At 43.7% G+C, this 18130-nt stretch overlaps 6 protein-coding genes across 6 annotated transcripts; 3 read left to right on the plus strand and 3 right to left on the minus strand.

Moving 5' to 3' along the window:
* Window positions 1-791: 791 nt before the first annotated feature.
* Window positions 792-2736, plus strand: EAE97_003192 (uncharacterized protein; the record flags this gene model as incomplete). The annotated part of the gene is made up of 6 exons (XM_038873704.1): window positions 792-963; window positions 1052-1194; window positions 1258-1362; window positions 1430-2247; window positions 2325-2459; window positions 2670-2736. 6 exons carry the CDS (start codon window positions 792-794, stop codon window positions 2734-2736), a joined length of 1440 nt encoding a protein of 479 aa, XP_038735567.1.
* Window positions 2737-3054: 318 nt separating this feature from the next.
* On the minus strand, window positions 3055-3916 carry EAE97_003193 (uncharacterized protein; the record flags this gene model as incomplete). Its single annotated transcript, XM_038873705.1, has 3 exons — window positions 3055-3136; window positions 3200-3706; window positions 3756-3916. The coding sequence occupies 3 exons, from the start codon at window positions 3914-3916 to the stop codon at window positions 3055-3057; spliced, it is 750 nt and encodes a 249-aa protein (XP_038735568.1).
* Window positions 3917-4833: 917 nt separating this feature from the next.
* Window positions 4834-7346, plus strand: EAE97_003194 (uncharacterized protein). The gene is made up of 4 exons (XM_038873706.1): window positions 4834-5303; window positions 5386-5677; window positions 5731-6518; window positions 6569-7346. Exons 1-4 carry the CDS (start codon window positions 5127-5129, stop codon window positions 7076-7078), a joined length of 1767 nt encoding a protein of 588 aa, XP_038735569.1. The 5' UTR covers window positions 4834-5126; the 3' UTR covers window positions 7079-7346.
* A 202-nt stretch (window positions 7347-7548) lies between these two features.
* EAE97_003195 (uncharacterized protein) lies at window positions 7549-9652 on the minus strand (the record flags this gene model as incomplete). Its single annotated transcript, XM_038873707.1, has 7 exons — window positions 7549-7725; window positions 7890-8135; window positions 8245-8340; window positions 8662-8743; window positions 8833-9022; window positions 9088-9313; window positions 9392-9652. 7 exons carry the CDS (start codon window positions 9650-9652, stop codon window positions 7549-7551), a joined length of 1278 nt encoding a protein of 425 aa, XP_038735570.1.
* A 1362-nt stretch (window positions 9653-11014) lies between these two features.
* Window positions 11015-11785, plus strand: EAE97_003196 (uncharacterized protein; the record flags this gene model as incomplete). The annotated part of the gene is made up of 1 exon (XM_038873708.1): window positions 11015-11785. The coding sequence occupies one exon, from the start codon at window positions 11015-11017 to the stop codon at window positions 11783-11785; it is 771 nt and encodes a 256-aa protein (XP_038735571.1).
* A 3655-nt stretch (window positions 11786-15440) lies between these two features.
* On the minus strand, window positions 15441-17192 carry EAE97_003197 (uncharacterized protein; the record flags this gene model as incomplete). Its single annotated transcript, XM_038873709.1, has 4 exons — window positions 15441-15548; window positions 15643-16532; window positions 16589-16832; window positions 16896-17192. 4 exons carry the CDS (start codon window positions 17190-17192, stop codon window positions 15441-15443), a joined length of 1539 nt encoding a protein of 512 aa, XP_038735572.1.
* Window positions 17193-18130: the final 938 nt, after the last annotated feature.

Consider the following 18130-nt stretch of genomic DNA (forward strand, 5'->3'; position numbering starts at 1 on the left):
TTGCAGAGATTGTGGATAGTGGAGTGCGATGTTAGGGTTGAGGGTACCTGTTATTGGACTCGGGTTAAACACGTAATCTAAATTTACGATGTAATATAAACATCGACAACTAATTTGGAACCTGACTAACATGCTTCTTGGGACTTTCTGGTACATAGGAGTGACATTTCAATTTTTAAATCGTTATTTATTCATAGCCCAAGCTTTCCTGATCTCAGCTCAACTTGGCAATCAGCACCGATTGGACGCTGAGCTTTTCAAATGCTGACATTCGCATTTTGGTCTTGATTTTCGAGCCACGCATCTTACCATGCTCTACAGTGAAGGAGACAAGATGATGCCAACCTTGATAATGTACCTGGAGAGATCCCCTCCGGTGCAACCCGTGGACTGTGAGAACAAACGCAAGCTATTAGAAAGCCATGTTATATAACAGGAAGTCCGATATTGACATAAAGGCCACAAATTTTCTGAAATTAGCGGTGGCGGACAAGGAACTTTTCCCGAGAGGTCTGAATATTAACAGGCAAAAAGCTGACAGCAAACAGCCATGAAGTCTTGGCTGGCTGTTCAGAGAGCAAAAACTCATCTGGGCGCAGTTTTCATGGAAATATTGTTGGTCCGTCGAATTAGCGATTGTAGGACGATGACTCTGCTTACCTACTTTACCATGTTTGCCATTTCCACTACCTGGATTTCTCTTTCTCTTTCTGTTTCCGTATCCGTTGGTGTCTTGGTTTGATATTTCTTCCGGAATACACAGCAGAGCGTCCGATATGATTGTATGAAACATGTTGAAAATTTTCATTGCATGGTTTGCGCTACTCATTCTGGGTGGGGATAAGGTTACGGCGCAGTCGAGCACTACGTCGCGTGCAGTGCCGACGCATGTGGTTTCGGTTGGCATAGAAGGATTGCAGTTTACGCCGACGGAATTGAGTGCGAATGTTAGCGATGTGATAGGTATGCGTTTTGCGAACGGTGTCTTCATGTTGAGTTTGGTATGGAGGATAGAATAGTGCGTTATGCTAATCGATGAGTGAATTGTTAGAATTTCGATTTTATCCTCAAAATCACTCGGTTGCGAGAGCAGAATATGGAAGCAATAGAGCGTGTATTCCATATGAAGTTACGGGCATCAACAAGCGGGGGTTTTGGAGTGGTTTCCATCCGATCAATGTGGTTTTAAATGATGTTTGTACATTCATGGAGAATATTTGGGAATGCCATTGCATGGTCTAACTTGAGAGTATTTAGCCTCCCGAATTCCAAGTCGTTGTCAATGATACCAACCCGATCTTCTTTTATTGTTCAGCTCCAGGAGCGTGCCATGAGGATGGAATGATTGGTGTCATTAATGCTGTACGTTCAACAATTCCATGTCACTGGGCAGAATTTGGTTCCGAATACTCACAATTCTTGATGTCAGAACTCAACTCAAACATTCACAAATCAATTGGAATATGCAAAAAACTCCTCGTTACAATTTAGTCCTGGCGAAAACTTCCCCGTCGAAGCAACTTCATCCTCATCTTCGAGTGCTCGTCCGACATCTACCTCGTCCTCAGGCGACTCACCCAGTACCACCACCTCCGCTTCCACAATAATTGTTACAGACTCTTCTCACTCTTCTTCCTCTTCCTCTAAGCTATCTCCAGGCGCTATAGCAGGAATAGCCATCGGCGCATCCGCGCTTGTCCTACTAGCCAGCGCTCTCCTCTACCTCTGCGGCCGCCAACGCACCATTAAAGAAATAATCCATCACAACTCCCGTCCCTCAGACATGACTTCCCATACTCATCCCAATCCGCATCACCCCGGTGGTCCCAACCCCCAATCCTATATCGCGCCCTCGGCAACTCTATCTGAAACAACATATTACAATAAACCTCGACATCTCATGACGGAAAATGAGATTCGCGGGCTGGGACAATTTTCCGGCGCCGGAAGCGAAAGTCACTCGCATCTTTCTGAGTCGAATATTGCCAGTGAGGGATATGGACGGAGTCGCAGTCGAAGTCCAGGGGCGGATGAATATGGCATGGTTATTCCGCCGTTGAATTTGGGAGGGACTGGGAGAGGAGCTGAGGGAAGAGCGAGTCCGAATTATCAACAAGGGAATGTGAATTCGGGGGGGAATGTGAGTTTACCGAATAGTCCTGGGATGACTGGATCCTTGGGTGTGCAAATGGGGATGGGAGAGAGGTGGGAACGGGAAAGGGAGAGCGAGAGATTGAGAGGACTGAGGTGCATTATTTCTGATTCCCCCCCTCATGATTTTTAAATATATTGACATCAATGTATCATCCACTAACTTCTTCAAGATCCTCTCCCTCCCCAGGAATCTCAAATGATTTCCACCTCCACACCTCCTCGTCAGGACCCCACGAATTAGCTACGCATCAGGATCGAGAGAGTTTGCGCGGACATGGCCATGATCGATACGATGATCCGGAAATGTGAATATTGAGTAATTTTTTCTTTCCCTTTGCCTGAACTATGGATGTTTACCAAACTTATTTGCTGTTTTCTTCTCTTTCTCCATGTACTTTGAAAGGTTTCTTCAGATTTTAAATCTTTGTTATGCTATGCAGGGTGAATGGTATAGATCTAGGAATTTATGGCATGGCATCGTATGGCACATAAACAAACAGAAGCTGATTTAACAGAGACAGGAGGTTGGCGAATCAAGAGGGCGGGGATACCTTCTTTTGGGATGAGGGAGAGTCGCGATGATGATTGCGAGGAGAGTTTCGTTTTCGAAAGGCGTTGGAGTTGGAAGTACAAGAGAATATCTGGATTCGACTGTGGGAGATGGTTAAGTTGAATAACAATGCAAAACTCTCTAGGGGAGATGAGATATGCAATAATAACACCGTATTAAGATCTTTGCAAGTTTCGAGTCAAGTGGTTGAAGAAATCATCTAAGTGACACTTCTGATCATCATATCTACGTCCTGGAAAACTACAGCGTAAGAAAAAGGGTATCTTCAATTCTTCTTGAATCATAATTTCATCTCCGAAAACAATAGCAACTCGAACGATGGAAGTCCTTCAAGCGATTGGTTTAACATCACTCAACCATGGCAACCCCAATTTCTTCATGTCGACCGCAATTTGGAAAAGGTAATCCAAGCTACATGGGATATCAGCATCATCTAAAAGTCACACAAAATAAATGATGAAACCAGCAACCTACCTCTCACACTGAGTCTTCGCCTTGTGCACTGACTCTCCCCAAACATAGACCCCATGTCTCCTTACCAAAACCGCGTACGTATCTGGATATTTCTCCATGGCTTCTTCCAGATACTCTGTCAAATCTTCTTCGTGGGGTGTGTTTTCAATAACTGGAATGCGCAACGTATCGTGATATCCCAAATTGCCTGTCTTCGTATAGCCTTTTCCAAATGCCTTGATTTGCTCGATATTGTTGATTTCGAACATTGTGGTGCTGGGTGCGGATTCCAGGAGTAGGGTGATGAGGACTGCCCATTTTGAATGCGTATGGATGCAACAACCTGCGTTTCGTTTGGTGAATGCAGCCATGAAAAGAGGGGTGCATTGGGAAGGCTTGAGATTGGGTGGTGAGCGGAGGTAGAAGCGCTGTTTGGGATCAAGTTGTTTGGTTATGTCGAGGACATAAATGTGTTCTGGTTTCATAAGTTCTTTCTGGACTCCAGATGGCGCAAGATATACAAGATCACTGGGGAGGTCAGTAATCATGGCTAGCGTGAGAGGGAAGATGGGCATACTCTTTGCGAATACTGGCGCCTCCTCCTGTACCTGTTACCCATCCTAGATGCCAAAATTTTGCGCAGAGTTCTGGAATTAGATTCGCGGGATGTTGAGAATCTTTTGAAATAATAAGATGATCATTATTCTCCGGCTCCTGAGTTTGGTTTTGGGTAGTCATGATTGCTGTACCGTATATTTGAAATCTACATGAATAGATATTCAATTGATAGCCTCAAAATCAAATCATGCTATGTAATTTGTTGGCTAGTGACATTTTGGTGGGGAAATACCTAGACAAGCTTGAGGTAAGCTTCCTCTTGGCTTTGCCCCTCTTTTCTCAATTTTTCTACTGTTGCATTGACTGACAAGTAGACCCTGCACTCAGCCTAGGATAGCTGTGGATACTCATCCCAGATAGGGTATCTGATAGAAAGAAATCGAATAGAGTCTCGGAACTAAGGAAGCAGAGGGATGGAATAAGGTAGTACCGATATTATAGCTGACGAAGAGGAGGTTGGGAATTGATTCAATATTGAGGAATGGACGGCATTGATGTTGAAGAGGAGATGAAGTGTGTTCTTTTGTGGCTACTAGATGTGTGTCATGTTAACATAGGTAGGTAGTAGGTAGGTCGAGCTAGATCATAGATAAGAGGATGGATGTAGACAGATTCGTGTGTCATGTAGTGTTGGTGTACACATTCATACCATCATCCACCAGATGGTGATAGATTATGACATGTGTACTATCAGTACTATCAGTACTATCAGTACCACCAGTACCACCAGTACTACATATCAGTACTTGTCAAATAAAATATCAGTGCTGGATGACTCGGTGGATGATTTGATACGTATTGTTCAACACAGCTTTGTCGAAGCTCTACAATGAAAAACAACAAGAGGGGTTGAACATTGACATATATCCAATCCACGAGCTCTTTCTCGATAAACTTGACTCAATCTCCATCGGTAGACAAATCAACATCTGTTGTCATCCGAACACGTATTATCAATTGATATCTTTTGGTTCATGTTCACAAAATCCCCGTCGAGAATTCACTGATCCATCGTCATATAAAATATTCCACTATCTATCGTAAAAGCTTCCGTAATCCATTTCGTGAGGGGAAACTCAAACCTTGTCATTACCTAGACAGTCAGTTGGTGTGAACCTTACCTAAACGAGTAAACGTTAAAATATAGGACACTGTGGCATATTCTCAATTCCTAGCACTGTCTCCAGGACCATAAAAGTCGCATCAATCGCTTTTTATCCTCCTCTGCTTTTTTTAAACATCCATTGAGCTCTGGAAGCAATTTTCAAAGTCGTAGAACTATTCTTGTCAATCTCAAGGTCGATTAGAACTCAGTTCTCTTCTATTCATCATGCGTTTTCATACTACAGCTGCCCTCTCAGCGGCTGCTCTCTTGGCTACTTCTGTCAATGCCGATGCTCAATCGGTACTCAGTGACGCAAGCTCCTCAGTATCAAGTGCTGCTACTGAAGCTTCTTCATCCGTCTCTTCTGCTACCTCAACTGGCATTGAGCTTCCTACCTTCACTGTAAGTTCCTATTCACCTACACATTCCATACATCTTGGCAACTTTTTTCCAAGATGGCCTCTAACAATCAATTTTCTTGCAGCCTACCAAAATAACTGCCGATTTCCTCGAACAGTTCACCGATGACTGGGAGACAAGATGGAAGCCATCCCACGCCAAAAAGGACACCAAGGGATCCGACAAGGAAGAGGAAGAATGGGCTTATGTTGGAGAATGGGCTGTTGAGGAACCCCACGTCTTCAAGGGTATGGAGGGAGATAAGGGTCTCGTTGTCAAGAACCCAGCTGCCCATCATGCCATTTCTGCCAAATTCCCCAAGAAGATTGATAACAAGGGAAAGACCCTCGTTGTTCAATATGAGGTCAAGATGCAAAGTAAGTATAAATTCTGTCCAACATGTCAATTAGCATTGCTAACATCCCGCCAGATGGTCTTGAGTGTGGTGGAGCATACTTAAAGCTTCTCCGTGACAACAAGGCTCTTCACCAAGAGGAGTTCTCCAACGCATCCCCATATGTTATCATGTTCGGACCAGATAAGTGTGGTACCACCAACAAGGTTCACCTTATCATCAACCACAAGAACCCAAAGACTGGTGAATATGAGGAGAAGCACATGACTCCTGCACCAGCAGCCAGAATCCTCAAGACCACCGAACTTTACACCTTGATCATTCACCCCAACAATACTGCCATCATCAAGTTGGATGGCGAGCAAGTTAAGGAGGTTAACCTTCTCTCCGACGACTTCGTTCCAGCATTCAACCCACCCAAGGAGATTGATGATGCTAAGGACTCCAAGCCAGATACTTGGGTTGACGAGGCCCGTATCGCAGACCCAGAAGCTAAGAAGCCCGAAGACTGGGATGAGGATGCACCATTCGAAATCGTCGATGAGGAAGCTACCAAGCCTGAGGATTGGTTGGAGGATGAGCCTCTCAGCATCCCAGACCCAGAGGCGCAAAAGCCAGAGGATTGGGATGAGGAGGAGGATGGGGACTGGATCGCCCCAACTGTACCAAACCCAAAGTGTGATGATGTTTCTGGATGTGGTAAATGGGAGAAGCCAATGATCAAGAACCCAGCTTACAAGGGCAAGTGGACCGCACCTTACATTGACAACCCAGCCTACAAGGGTGTCTGGGCTCCACGCAAGATCAAGAACCCAGACTACTATGAAGATAAGACCCCATCCAACCTCGAGCCAATGGGAGCTGTAAGTAACTCGTCTTTTCGTTTTGAATCATAACACTAACATCATCATAGATCGGTTTCGAAATCTGGACTATGCAAAGCGACATTCTCTTCGATAACATTTACATTGGTCACTCTGTTGAGGATGCCGCTAAGTTCGCTGATGAGACCTTCAACGAGAAGCACCCCATCGAACAACTGATTGAACTCGAGTCCGTTCCAAAGCCTGAGGATAAGCCAAAGTCTCCATCCGACCTTGTCTTCGCTGATGACCCAGTTCATTACATTAAAGAGAAGCTCGACTTGTTCCTCACCATCGCTCAAAATGACCCCATCCAGGCTATCAAGTTCGTCCCTGAGGCTGCTGCCGGTATCGGTGCCGTCTTTGTTACACTCATTGCCATCATTGTCGGTATCGTTAGCATGAGCGGATCCACTCCTCCACCACAAGTCAAGAAAGCAGCCGCTAAGGCCAAGGATGCTGCTGCCGATGCCAAAGACAAGGTCTCTGAGGCCGTCGCATCAGGAACTGATGCTGTTAAGGCAGAGGTCAACAAACGCTCAACCAGGAGCCAATCGTAAATAGGAAGGGACGAAATAATGAAAGCTGCGGGAAATAGGAAGAAGAACTAGTTGACGAGGAACTTCTCAACCAACGTGGGATGAAAACCCTCCGTATTTGCATGCATTTTGCTATATTTTCAAGTACTGCACAATTACCCTTGAGTTATTGTGAATGGACTGGGAGTTTATGGTTGAAAGTTGAGTGAAATGCAACCTAGGGAGCTACAATTTGTATTTTAGGCGCACAAAATAATTCGAATGAATATTTGACTTTTTTGATATGGATTTTTTTGGGCATTAATATCTAGCTGTGAGACATCTATCTATCAATCTATAAATCGTATAGCTTAAGCTTCTATCACGTCGTCCAGCCCTTCCATCTCCCTTTAATCCCTTTCACCTCTATATCACTTCCGTCTATAACCATAATAATTTTCTAGGCCAGCTAAGTAGTTGTCGATATTCAGTGTGTCCATGTAACATGATGATCATTCATCCTCGTCAACCACAACACCCCATTCATGTTCTACATTCCCATACATAATACCGTACAGCCAAGTTTTGATCATCTGTGCATAAACGCCACTATCGCCAGCTGCGTTTTGCATAGGGATCTCGATATTGCGATTTCGGAATGATATGGCGGACACCGGGGTTATGAAATACTATTTAATGGGAGTGGGAGATTAGTTCTTGCGAGCCGGAAAGGACGAAGAGATTGGAGATACAGATGCGAAAGGATGAAAGATGATGGGTGCATTTATTCCCGTTTGTGTTGGGCTTGTGAGCGCGTGGAAATGAGAAGGGGAGGGACGAGGGGTAAGCTTACAGCAGTTCCGCTCAAGAAAGCCTCGACGATTCTTCCTTCCTTGTGTGCCTCCTCTACTTCTAACATAGTATATGTCCTTTCTACAATTTCTAGCGGTTTGATACCAGAAGGTAGAGATTTAGAAGATGAGGATAGGCGTTCGTTAGCGAGATCGAGGACGCTTCGGCGAGTGACGCCATCGAGGATTAGTTTTTCGGTTAGAGGGGCGGTGAGGAGCTGGAGGGCTTGGGATTTGGGGTCGCGGAGCTGATGGGTTGTTAGAGTATAATATCAGAGAAGGATGGGCAATGGATGCGATGTAAAGGAAAGGGTGATGTGATGATGTGAATCTATGTTTCGTGGCAAGGATACGTACAACGAGGAAGAAGTTACTGGCTCCGGCTTCAGTAACTTGGTAATCGGGACCGAAGAGCCAAAGGATTTGATCATAACCGAGCTTGCGACCCGCCATCTAAAGATGTGATTAGCTTAAACCTGCACAAGGTATCTTTCCTCGTAACTCAGCACAGAGATAGGTAAGAGAGATAGCCAATGCTGTACAATCAAATGAGAAGTGAAAGCCTTGACAATCAAAGTTTTGGAACAATGGGAACAATGGGAACAATTGAGTGCTCCGGGTGCAAATTAAGTATCCCATGAAGCTCTAAGCGAACAGCAAGGCGACATAAAACGAAGGGGCACAAGACAAAATACTAATCTTGGGCCCCAAGGTAAAATATGCACTTGAAGATGAAGATACTTCCAATAAGGATAAATGGCCAAGCAAACTTACATGAGCTACAAACGCTGGGCCGTAATTCGCTCCCACTTTAGCATATCCAAAGCCTCCAGGCCAAGCGCGAGTGTCCTCTTTACTATAAAGTTGTCAGTAAAAGCCTAGTCATCATACTCCAACAGTTACATCAAGCTGTTTAGTAATAAAGTAGCTCAAGATGTGACTTACGAAGCAAGTAACCTGAGTCCCGGAGGCTTAGGCTGTGCCCCCGGAGGAGTACCTGATAGGTCTGGCCATGGAACAGCTATGACAAATAGTAAAGCTTCAGAGGGAGAAGTAACTCCAAGTTCTTCTCCGTCCCCAATAATAGCAGGGCGAACATAGAGAAATGTTCCCGGTCGAGATTTGGGTAGCCAACCTAAAACATATCAGCATCTTGTCCCACTGAGTCGGATATTGAATGAAGCCAGAATCAACACTCACGAGGACCGTCGACCGCCATAAAAGCCAAGAGTAACTTCTCCAATTCTACGGGATCGAAAGCTGGAAGTACCACTCGCTGAGCAGACATTAACAGTCGTTTTGAGTTCCTGTCTGGTCTGAAGAGTCGGAGTTTCCCATCGAATCCACGATAGACTTTCATGCCTTCGAAACATTGAGTTGCATAGTGAAGGCAGGATGCTGTGGGCATCATTGTCAGCGGCCCATACTATTTCCACATCAGTATTACCCCGTGCCCGTAGAGATACTCGGGAAGGATAGGAACAAAAAGAACGTACAAGCTTACGGGTTTGATCTCAGGGGTCTGCCATCCTTCGTCTGCGGTCCATCGCACAGTAATCATGTGATCAGTGCAATTTTTTGAAGCCCATACTTCTTTACTGTCAGGTTCGGGAACAGGTCTTGGAGAGGTAGTTTTTGTGATGAGGATATGTGACGCATTCAGATCTTTGGCCTTTGGTGGATCTGGAATGCTAGCAAGATGGGAGGAGGTAAGATGGCCCACGGATTTAACATTGGCTGGAGGAACTGCTTCTGAGGCTGCCATTCTTTAATGAGGATTGGTTTACGGATGAATGAGAATTCTAGGAGCAGTTCAGAAAAGAGCAGACAGGTGCGAGGGTACTTTTGATGTTAGGAAGAGGCTAATTCGTGGAGTACATGGACAGAGATAAGAGTGGATCGTAAATTGACGGAAGTGAGGGGTTTGAACATCGAAGAAAGGGCGCGGGGAAAAGCGAACCAATAAACGCACTTTGAGCTGTTGTAAAGATATCTAGTTTTCACCGCCCTTGGCTGGCTTTACTTCATACGAAGATGAAGATCACATGTTGCTCCGATTATAGAACAAAACGGGAAGGAAAGAAAGAGACTTTCGCTTGAAAGCTACTACAAATTGCGCTAATCTTGCCTACTGAGGGGTAGGTTTCATTTGTGAGGAGCTCGAGTCAAGACTCACTTATCTACAATAGATAGAAAACGCATACACAATGTGTTATTATATGTCACCTCTTCCATGTATCAAGCCGTTTATGGATCAGATTGCTGTAATGCATATTTGTGTGGAATGAAGTTTGGTTTGTCGTGTAACAAATAACGCTGAGTAAGCAAAGATGGTAACGAATAGCAACCTGAAGGACGGCACTCTCCTCAGCAGTAGCCTTCTTGACCCCGTCCATCGTTGATATCATAAGACAGATTCAAGATCGCAATCAGAAAGTAAAATACTATTTGAAATTCTGGTACGTCAACACTCGCCGAAATCATGGCTATGAGACGTTCACAGGGAGACAGGTGGGCACCAAAGGAGATCTATGGTCACACTCTAAATTTGACGACGTGGTGGGATGGCATATATAGTATAATTCGACATCTGTGATTACCAGATACTTACTTAAGGAATGATCCCGATAAAATATTAGTTTCAATGAAGGAAGCAGCTTATCGGAAACATCCTCCGATGGAAGGATGTCTTACAGCCGTCCATGGAATCGATGTCGTAGGCAGGGGGAGGGGGAGGGGGGATATAATCTTCTGCAAAAGGAACAAGAGAAAGGAATCAGCTGCTGAGAATGCGAGCTCCCCCACGAAGCTCACCCCGCTAGAACCGATCAGGTTTGATTTTCGACACCCTTTTCGATTTTTGCATAGCGCATTACTCAATACATACGCTGAGGCACCCGACGACGAATACTCCAGCGAACCAAATTGGTTAGATTTCATGTCATTAAACACAAGGTGTCGGTTGGCTAAAGATTTTCAATCCCACCGGATAATTGCACCAACTGACAACGCACGCATCATTGTAACCATACTTGATATATCAAGCCCTTGGTAGCCATGTTTAAGCTGTTTTCATGGTCAAACTCAACTTCTAAATTCATTCTCAACTTCAATCAGCTTCACAATCATGTCAGACTACCAGACACTCAAAGCAGAGTACAATAGCCAGGCACACGGCTATGATGACATTGCTTCACTTCCATCAGGCATCTTAGAAACACAGCTTTTGGCTGCAGCACTCGGGGACTGTACCGGACTCAAGGTATTGGATCTAGGCGGTGGCTCTGGACTCAGAGCACGCCAAGTTCTTGATGCTGGAGCAGAGTCTGTCGACCTCATAGATATAACCCCCGGAATGTTACGAGCCGGGCAGGAGATTGAAGCATCGCTTGGTCGTGATAAGATCAAGTGGCTCGAAGCCGATCTGACTCAGCCACTTGGCAATCTTCTCGAGGGCCGCCAATATGATCTCGTTATGGCGAATTGGCTTTTTGACCACGCGCCCAGCGAGAAAGCCCTTGAGCAGATGTGGGCCAATGTAGTAGCAAATCTAAAGCCCGGTGGACGGTTTGTGGGTGTCAGGAGTGGCGACCCTAGGGGGGTCGTTCCTACCACTGGCAAATATGGCCTCAGGTACAAAGATATAGAAGATATCCCTGGAGGAGTGAAGATGCGATACATGCTCGAATTGGAATCACCACTCGAGTTTGAGGCAACGTTGATGGAAGTTAGTTACTCGGGCTCCACAAAGATGCACGAAGCCTTCGGGCTTGAGGATATCAGAACGGAACGCCCTGAGGATACTGAGGTTGTTAAAAAGGATCGCGAGTATTGGGGGATGTTCTTGGAGAATCCTGGGTTTGCAGTTGTGAGCGCGAGAAAGCGCCGTGATGGCTGAGGGAAGGAAAGGTCGAAGTGTTGAAATGGATTGCAAATACTGATTCGTCTCTAACGCTTTCTGTGCCTGCATATCAATTTCCAAAGACACGTAAAAGTTCATCTCAATTTCCTGATTTCGAATAAAAACATGTCAAACTGAACAGTGATACGTTAGAAAAAATGAGTTGATAGTTGATGGATGCTCATGAAACCCCCCGAACACACAATATATTAGCAAAATTTATCTCATATCCTAATCCACAAGCGAGAATGGAAAGAATTCGAATTCTACACTCCATTAGAAGAATTTTTTGACAACTCAAACTCCTCGTGATGTTATTCAATTTTGATAATTTTAGTCGTGAGTACAAAGGAGGTTCAAATTGTGTCCGATCTTTTGATATTTGAGTATCTATTTGAATACGAATCTATGGTTTGCTTGAGTAGGTGATATTGAGAGCGAGTTTCTGCTGCTTCTTCGCTTACTCGAGGCCCCTTAAAATGCGTGATGGCACGATCGATCAAGAAACCTGGCCATGGAAGCTCACATTACATCTTCATATCCATATCCGTTCAGTAAAAAAACCTGAGGCCTGTCAGGTTAGGAGCATTCGGTAAAAATTAAATTAGCTTTGGATGAACCAGCCTCCTAAAAGTCTAAACATACATTCTTCGATTCGATTCCCGGGTTCTGGAGAAAAATCTCGGATTCATAGCTGGGGTTAAGATGAAAGCTGAGTTCTAAATAGATTATGTGATGAAAAGTCATGGACAGACATCCTCTTTCTCATAGCTAATAGAACACACAGCGGATATCATGCCAGGCTATTGCCTGGAAAAAATCTTGTGAATTGGTCATATAATCTTTCTGGATTTGTGATTGTCAAATGTCCTTTATTCGTCATTATCATAGGCCAATAAAGGTATCTCATGGCAAAATATCGAGAGGATGCGAAACGTACAGAGGTAAGTGAGCTGAGGGTCTGCTCATTGTCTCTCATCATTTTGACCTACATAGAAAACTAACGTCAATCAAATTTGAGATTCGAAACGGCCACTGCGTTGTTGTAGGTATGGTGATATAGTCCGGTTCGAATTTAAAAAGAAATTCGATCGCCAGAAAAGCGTCGTCAACTGTCTTTGAATCAGTCTGCTGCATCTATCATTAAATGTGCAAGCACGAGATACCTTCTTCGCTTACTATTATATTTCAAGATGTTGATATTTCTGAGGCCCATACCACCATTCGACTAGCACGCCAAAGGAGCTAACATTTCCTATCGTCAAAGCTGCTTGTCTCGCTTATTTTCGGTACTAGATGTACTCTGGTTCTTCACTTGTAAGTGCAAGAGGGCTATATATTCTAGGACTAATAAGTTTGAACAAGACCCTGGAAACTTCCAGAGGTGCAATGAAGCATATAAAGTCAATAGCGCATCTTCTACTGGATCTATCTAGAAACGAGATCAACAGTGAACCTCAAGATAGCAAATCAATAATCAGCCGTGCGGGTGGAGTCCCTACCGTAGTCAAAATCCGTGAACTAACCGGGTTCGTTAACCGGATTCAGATCTGTAGATTGATACGTCTCAGAATACTATCAACTGTCACTTCTGTAGCAACCAAGTTCATTCAAACTTTAAGAAAATTCAAGCACACTTTATAGGGTTTTGGGAAAGGAGATTAAATTCTCAATATATGGCTTTCAACCAACAGATTCGATGTTTTAGTCTGTCATAATACACAGCAAGACCCATGAGGGTTAATTTCTCGATGGCATAATCAAACCACCCCTCCAGTTAAATAGAACGTTGGGAAGATCCCATTTTAGTCTACCAAAACGTTGCCAGTTCTCTGCTTACCACCCAGAATACAAATTCGAAAGGACTTTTGATCAACATTGTGAGCTTCATTCAAACGTACAAGTACTCGAAGCACTTAGAATTAGATTACCAGACTTATGCACAACACAATTGTCGGCCTGTAACCATCTAAATTACTCAGCACTATCAGTATTCCGTACCAACGTAAAGTATCAAAACTTCAGTGATGTATATATTCATTGAATCGATATCTTTACTATGTAGATACAATCAGGTAGGGGTTACTAGCGTCATAATCCAACCAAGCCTCAACAACTCATCATCATACGCCCAGTCATGAAGTGCATACTACGTTTTGATTTTCCTTTCTTCGTTGCAAGCCACCTAAATGTTATTCTCAGTGTTAGACAATGGGCTGTAAATCACTGTACTACATGACCATCCTCACCGAGTATGTCCAAACAGCTGCCTATATCCTTGAAACGGAACCAATTTTGAACATCGAGAGCTTCGCCTTCATTAGCAGCTACGCCTTTGTGTAGTACAGGAACCTCAGTTCAAAATTTAGTTTGGAATATCGGTTTCATACAACGTTTCCAGAAATCATCTCGTTGAGGGTACAAACTCATTCGACGTTGAATTCCTTGTTGTATCCAGTTCTCGATACGGCCAAAAGATGCTACTCTTGAGTGTCGACGTGGAGCATAAATGTTCAAGGACAATGATTGAGTTGAAGCTCCGAGTTGAATCGAGCAAATATTTCTCGTACTACAAAAAATCATCACCAATACACACTGGCCAACTAGTGAATCCTAAATCCACCGCACATACATAATCCCAAACAAGATGAATTCTAGCATCCGAACACATCTCCCATGGTGCAGTGGTATAGTATCCGCTTCGACATGGGAAGAAGATTGTTACTAGGTACAGTGGTCCATATAGTACTGGAATAACTGGGAGACTAAGCCTAAAAGGCTGAAATTTTGCTGTTTTGCTTTATTTTGGGTCGAAGTAGACAGCTTTCATTTTTTTGGTGGGTGAGGGGGATAGAAGATGAGACGAGAGTCAATTTTACCCAAGTGATTGATGGATGGATGGATGGATTGACACGTATGGATTATTTGTGAGGCTATGAAAGTGAAAAGAGATCAGCATAAATAACTACCTAGAATGCGACATTTGATAAAAGGGAATATCTTCAGTTCTTTCATTAGAGGTGTTTAACTACTTTACAGCATACTTTGATTTGATAGACGGGCTGGTACTGTCTTTCTTAACTTTATCCCCTTATCAATGGACCTTGGTCTCATAAATAGAGTCTGAAGCGAGAGTTATGGGTGTGCTCCGGAAGTGCTGTGGAAGTGCGTGAAAATCCACATTATGATGCTTAAAGACAATCATATCGTCGCATGATCGCAAGCAACGGCTTTCGAGGAGCTTAAATGGAGCACATTTGCTATGGCCCGTCTCTCTGTATTATCCTAAATAGAATACTGTCTTCATTGAAAGGTAGTAAAAGGAGTTCTCTCTACTCAAGCAATGTCGGAAACTGCACAAAATGAAGAGAAATAGTCGATTTTAGAATGATAAAAAGCCATACTATTTTGATGCAAGAGAATTTTGAGCAATAGCAAGTTTCGCTTTCGTTGAAATAGACTGACTAACTGTGAACTCAACCCTTTAACCGATTTCAGGAATCTAGCTTAGGAACAACATTCGAGTACTCTAAATTAGGCAAAAGAATCTAAACCGGACAGAATGAGTATGCCTTCCAAAGGCGAATATAATTCATACTAGCTGTTCTATATCTACTTTCACAAGCTATTACCTTAAGTTGCTCACGTTGGATTAAGTTTGAGCACGAGTCCGTCTGGATATCTTCATGGGAATATCCCACTGGTATGTGAAGAAGGCGTTATGACATTTCCAGATATGATTGGGATCCTCGAGTTTTATCTAGACAGTAAAACAAGTCTCAGCAATCAAATGCGATAGAAATTTGAAATATGTTGGAGGTGTCTGATACGCAAAGGACAAAGCTTGAACTCACATCAAAAATACTGTATAGAGTAGCCATCGTTTTCCACAATTCCAGCTGAACAAAATACTTCCCCATGCATACTCGACTACCACCACCAAATATAAAATCGACAGTTTGCACCATCTGTTTGTGACGAGTTTCAAAATCTTCTTGACTCTCTCCCTTCATTTGCAGCCAGCGATCGGGATCAAAAGAATCGACATCGGATCCGAAGGTTTCAGGGTCCCGATTCGAGACTCCGGGGCTGATGCCCACGGATGTTCCACCGGGAATAAATCTTCCGTCGGGAAGAGTAAATCCAGAATCGGGAACAACTCGCTCTAACATCATAGCAGAACCCGGATTAATGCGCATAGCCTCATGGAGCACTGCACTCAAGTAAGGAAGATTACGTACATCCTTCCATTGCGCTGGCAGTGAGAGATTTGCATGGTCTAGCTCGTCGGTCAGTTTTGTGTAAGCGGATGCATTTTTGGAAAGGTAGTATAGAATAGCTCTCATGGTTGATGCGGTCGTGTCGCCGCCTGCAAGAATACTGAGTATTAGATATGTTACAATTTGGTTGTCATTAATTAGGTTCGGGTTCGTTTCTTTGAGCTTGAAATATTTATCGAGGTAGTGGTTGATGCTTTTGTGCTTGTGACCCGTCGATAAGAGCTCTTCTCGATACTGAGCAACAACCTTAAAACAATACAAGATTCCCGTTACAGTAGGCCTGGGACCAATCCGAACGATTGGGTTCTTGTCAAGAAAATGGTCAATCCATGGAATCTGACTGACGACGGCGAAGTAGTAAAGCGACCTTTGGGATTCAAGAAGGATGTTATCGACATCCCTTTCTTGGTCAATCAACCCGAATGGTCGTCCAAAGCTGATGTTTGCCACCACGTCCCAAGCAACTGTGATGGAGTTTCAGATCAGCACTGGAAATCTTCTATGGCAGCATGAAACATACAGTACGCTAGCCAGTCATCCACCATGCATGTCTTCGATTCATCCGCAAAATTTGCACTTAGCTTATCGATGAATATCCCCAAAGTTTCATCAACCAAGGGTTCTATTTCCAGAACCTTTGTCATGGACCAAAGACTCCTGATGGGTTTGACGTATTTTTCATGCCACAAAGGGTCTCTAGAATTGAAAATATTTGACATCCGTTTCCCTTCAATAAGCGCATCATTGGGCTTGTACATTTCGTTCTAGCAAAGAATTGTCAGTGCCAAAGTTGGAAGATTGTGGCCATTGAAGCTCTATTTACCTACCTTGAGCCAAGCATTTTTGGTTGCATATATCGTCCCAATCAAAGAGGGATCACTAAGACTAATGGTTTTTGGGCCAATTCGGACAGCTACACCATAATCACGATGCCATTTCCTTTGCGTTTTGTCCATGGAACCCAAGTACACTGTAAATGCACGATAAATGTTCGTGAACTTTGCAGCGACCGGGCCTGGGAAATGCCTCAACGGAGAAAAGAAAAGCTCCCAAGCAATCTTAGAAACAATTGAGCAGAAAAAAATTGTAATAAGAACGAAACTGCTATTTTCGGTGGAAAACATTATAGCTATAGTCGGATTCGATGTAGAGCCCTCTGCAGTGGAAATGTTCACCACTTAATAGATTTTGAAGAGTGGTAAGATGTAATCATAGGATGGGATGAGTTAAAAGACAAAGTACTTGGCTCGAGTCATGGAATCTGACAGGGTCCCAAGAACAGGTCAGCAATCACGATCAGGGTAGAAGATACGCGAGTGCAACCGTTGCGTTGATGATATGGAATTAGTCTGCATATACTTATGCGGGTGATGATGAAATCGGATTTTTGGCTTGCACATCATTCCTTCGAAGCGTAGAACGCACGATTGGCCTATCATCTTTCAATATGGTGTGATATCGGAAAGCTGATTGTCTGAAAAGCAAGCTAGTAAATTGCGACCATTCAATGGCCCATTCCATGTTTTTGATGGGAGGAAGTCATAGGTTGAAGCGGCCAATTATATTCAACGGTCTTATGGAATTCTTCGTGGCGCCTCTGATACACTTTGCCTTTGCTAAACTACGCAAGTAGAAGATGAACGCGACGAGAGGAAAGCGAGCATGTGTCACAAAAGCCACCCAAGTAGATGACAGGTAATTCCGGGGAAAGTCGAACCGACCTTGCACAATTAGAGACTTACGCAATTGCACACCTCCCAAACTTTAGAGAATCTGTAGAATTCGTAAAATCAGGTTCTAACACCGTCTTGTTTTGAGTCTCGATAGTCTCGATAGTCTCGACAACCACGTTTTCTGTTCAAACTCTTATTACCTGCTTCCTCTCATTTTGATAATTTCCAAGGCAAAAAGTCCGAGTTGTAGCGACTATTGGGAGCTTTCTGGCTGCTCCCCAATATGTGCCTCCCGATGGTCAAGCAAAAGTTGAATCTGCGATGGTTCGAAATTTGTTTATATAAGGTCCAATATAATCTAATGGATTCTTCTGGTTCCTCTCTCTTAT

Source organism: Botrytis byssoidea, assembly GCF_014898295.1.
Source record: "Botrytis byssoidea strain MUCL 94 chromosome Unknown BBYS_005, whole genome shotgun sequence".
NCBI lineage: Eukaryota > Fungi > Ascomycota > Leotiomycetes > Helotiales > Sclerotiniaceae > Botrytis > Botrytis byssoidea.

What these genes read in the sequence shown, in the direction of transcription:
- EAE97_003194 (XM_038873706.1), top strand. Translation starts at nt 5,127, where the DNA reads ATGCGTTTTCATACTACAGCTGCCCTCTCAGCGGCTGCTCTCTTGGCT. An exon ending in TTGAGCTTCCTACCTTCACT is followed by an intron (nt 5,304 to 5,385) that starts GTAAGTTCCTAT and finishes ATTTTCTTGCAG; the next exon opens with CCTACCAAAATAACTGCCGA. An exon ending in ACCTCGAGCCAATGGGAGCT is followed by an intron (nt 6,519 to 6,568) that starts GTAAGTAACTCG and finishes ACATCATCATAG; the next exon opens with ATCGGTTTCGAAATCTGGAC.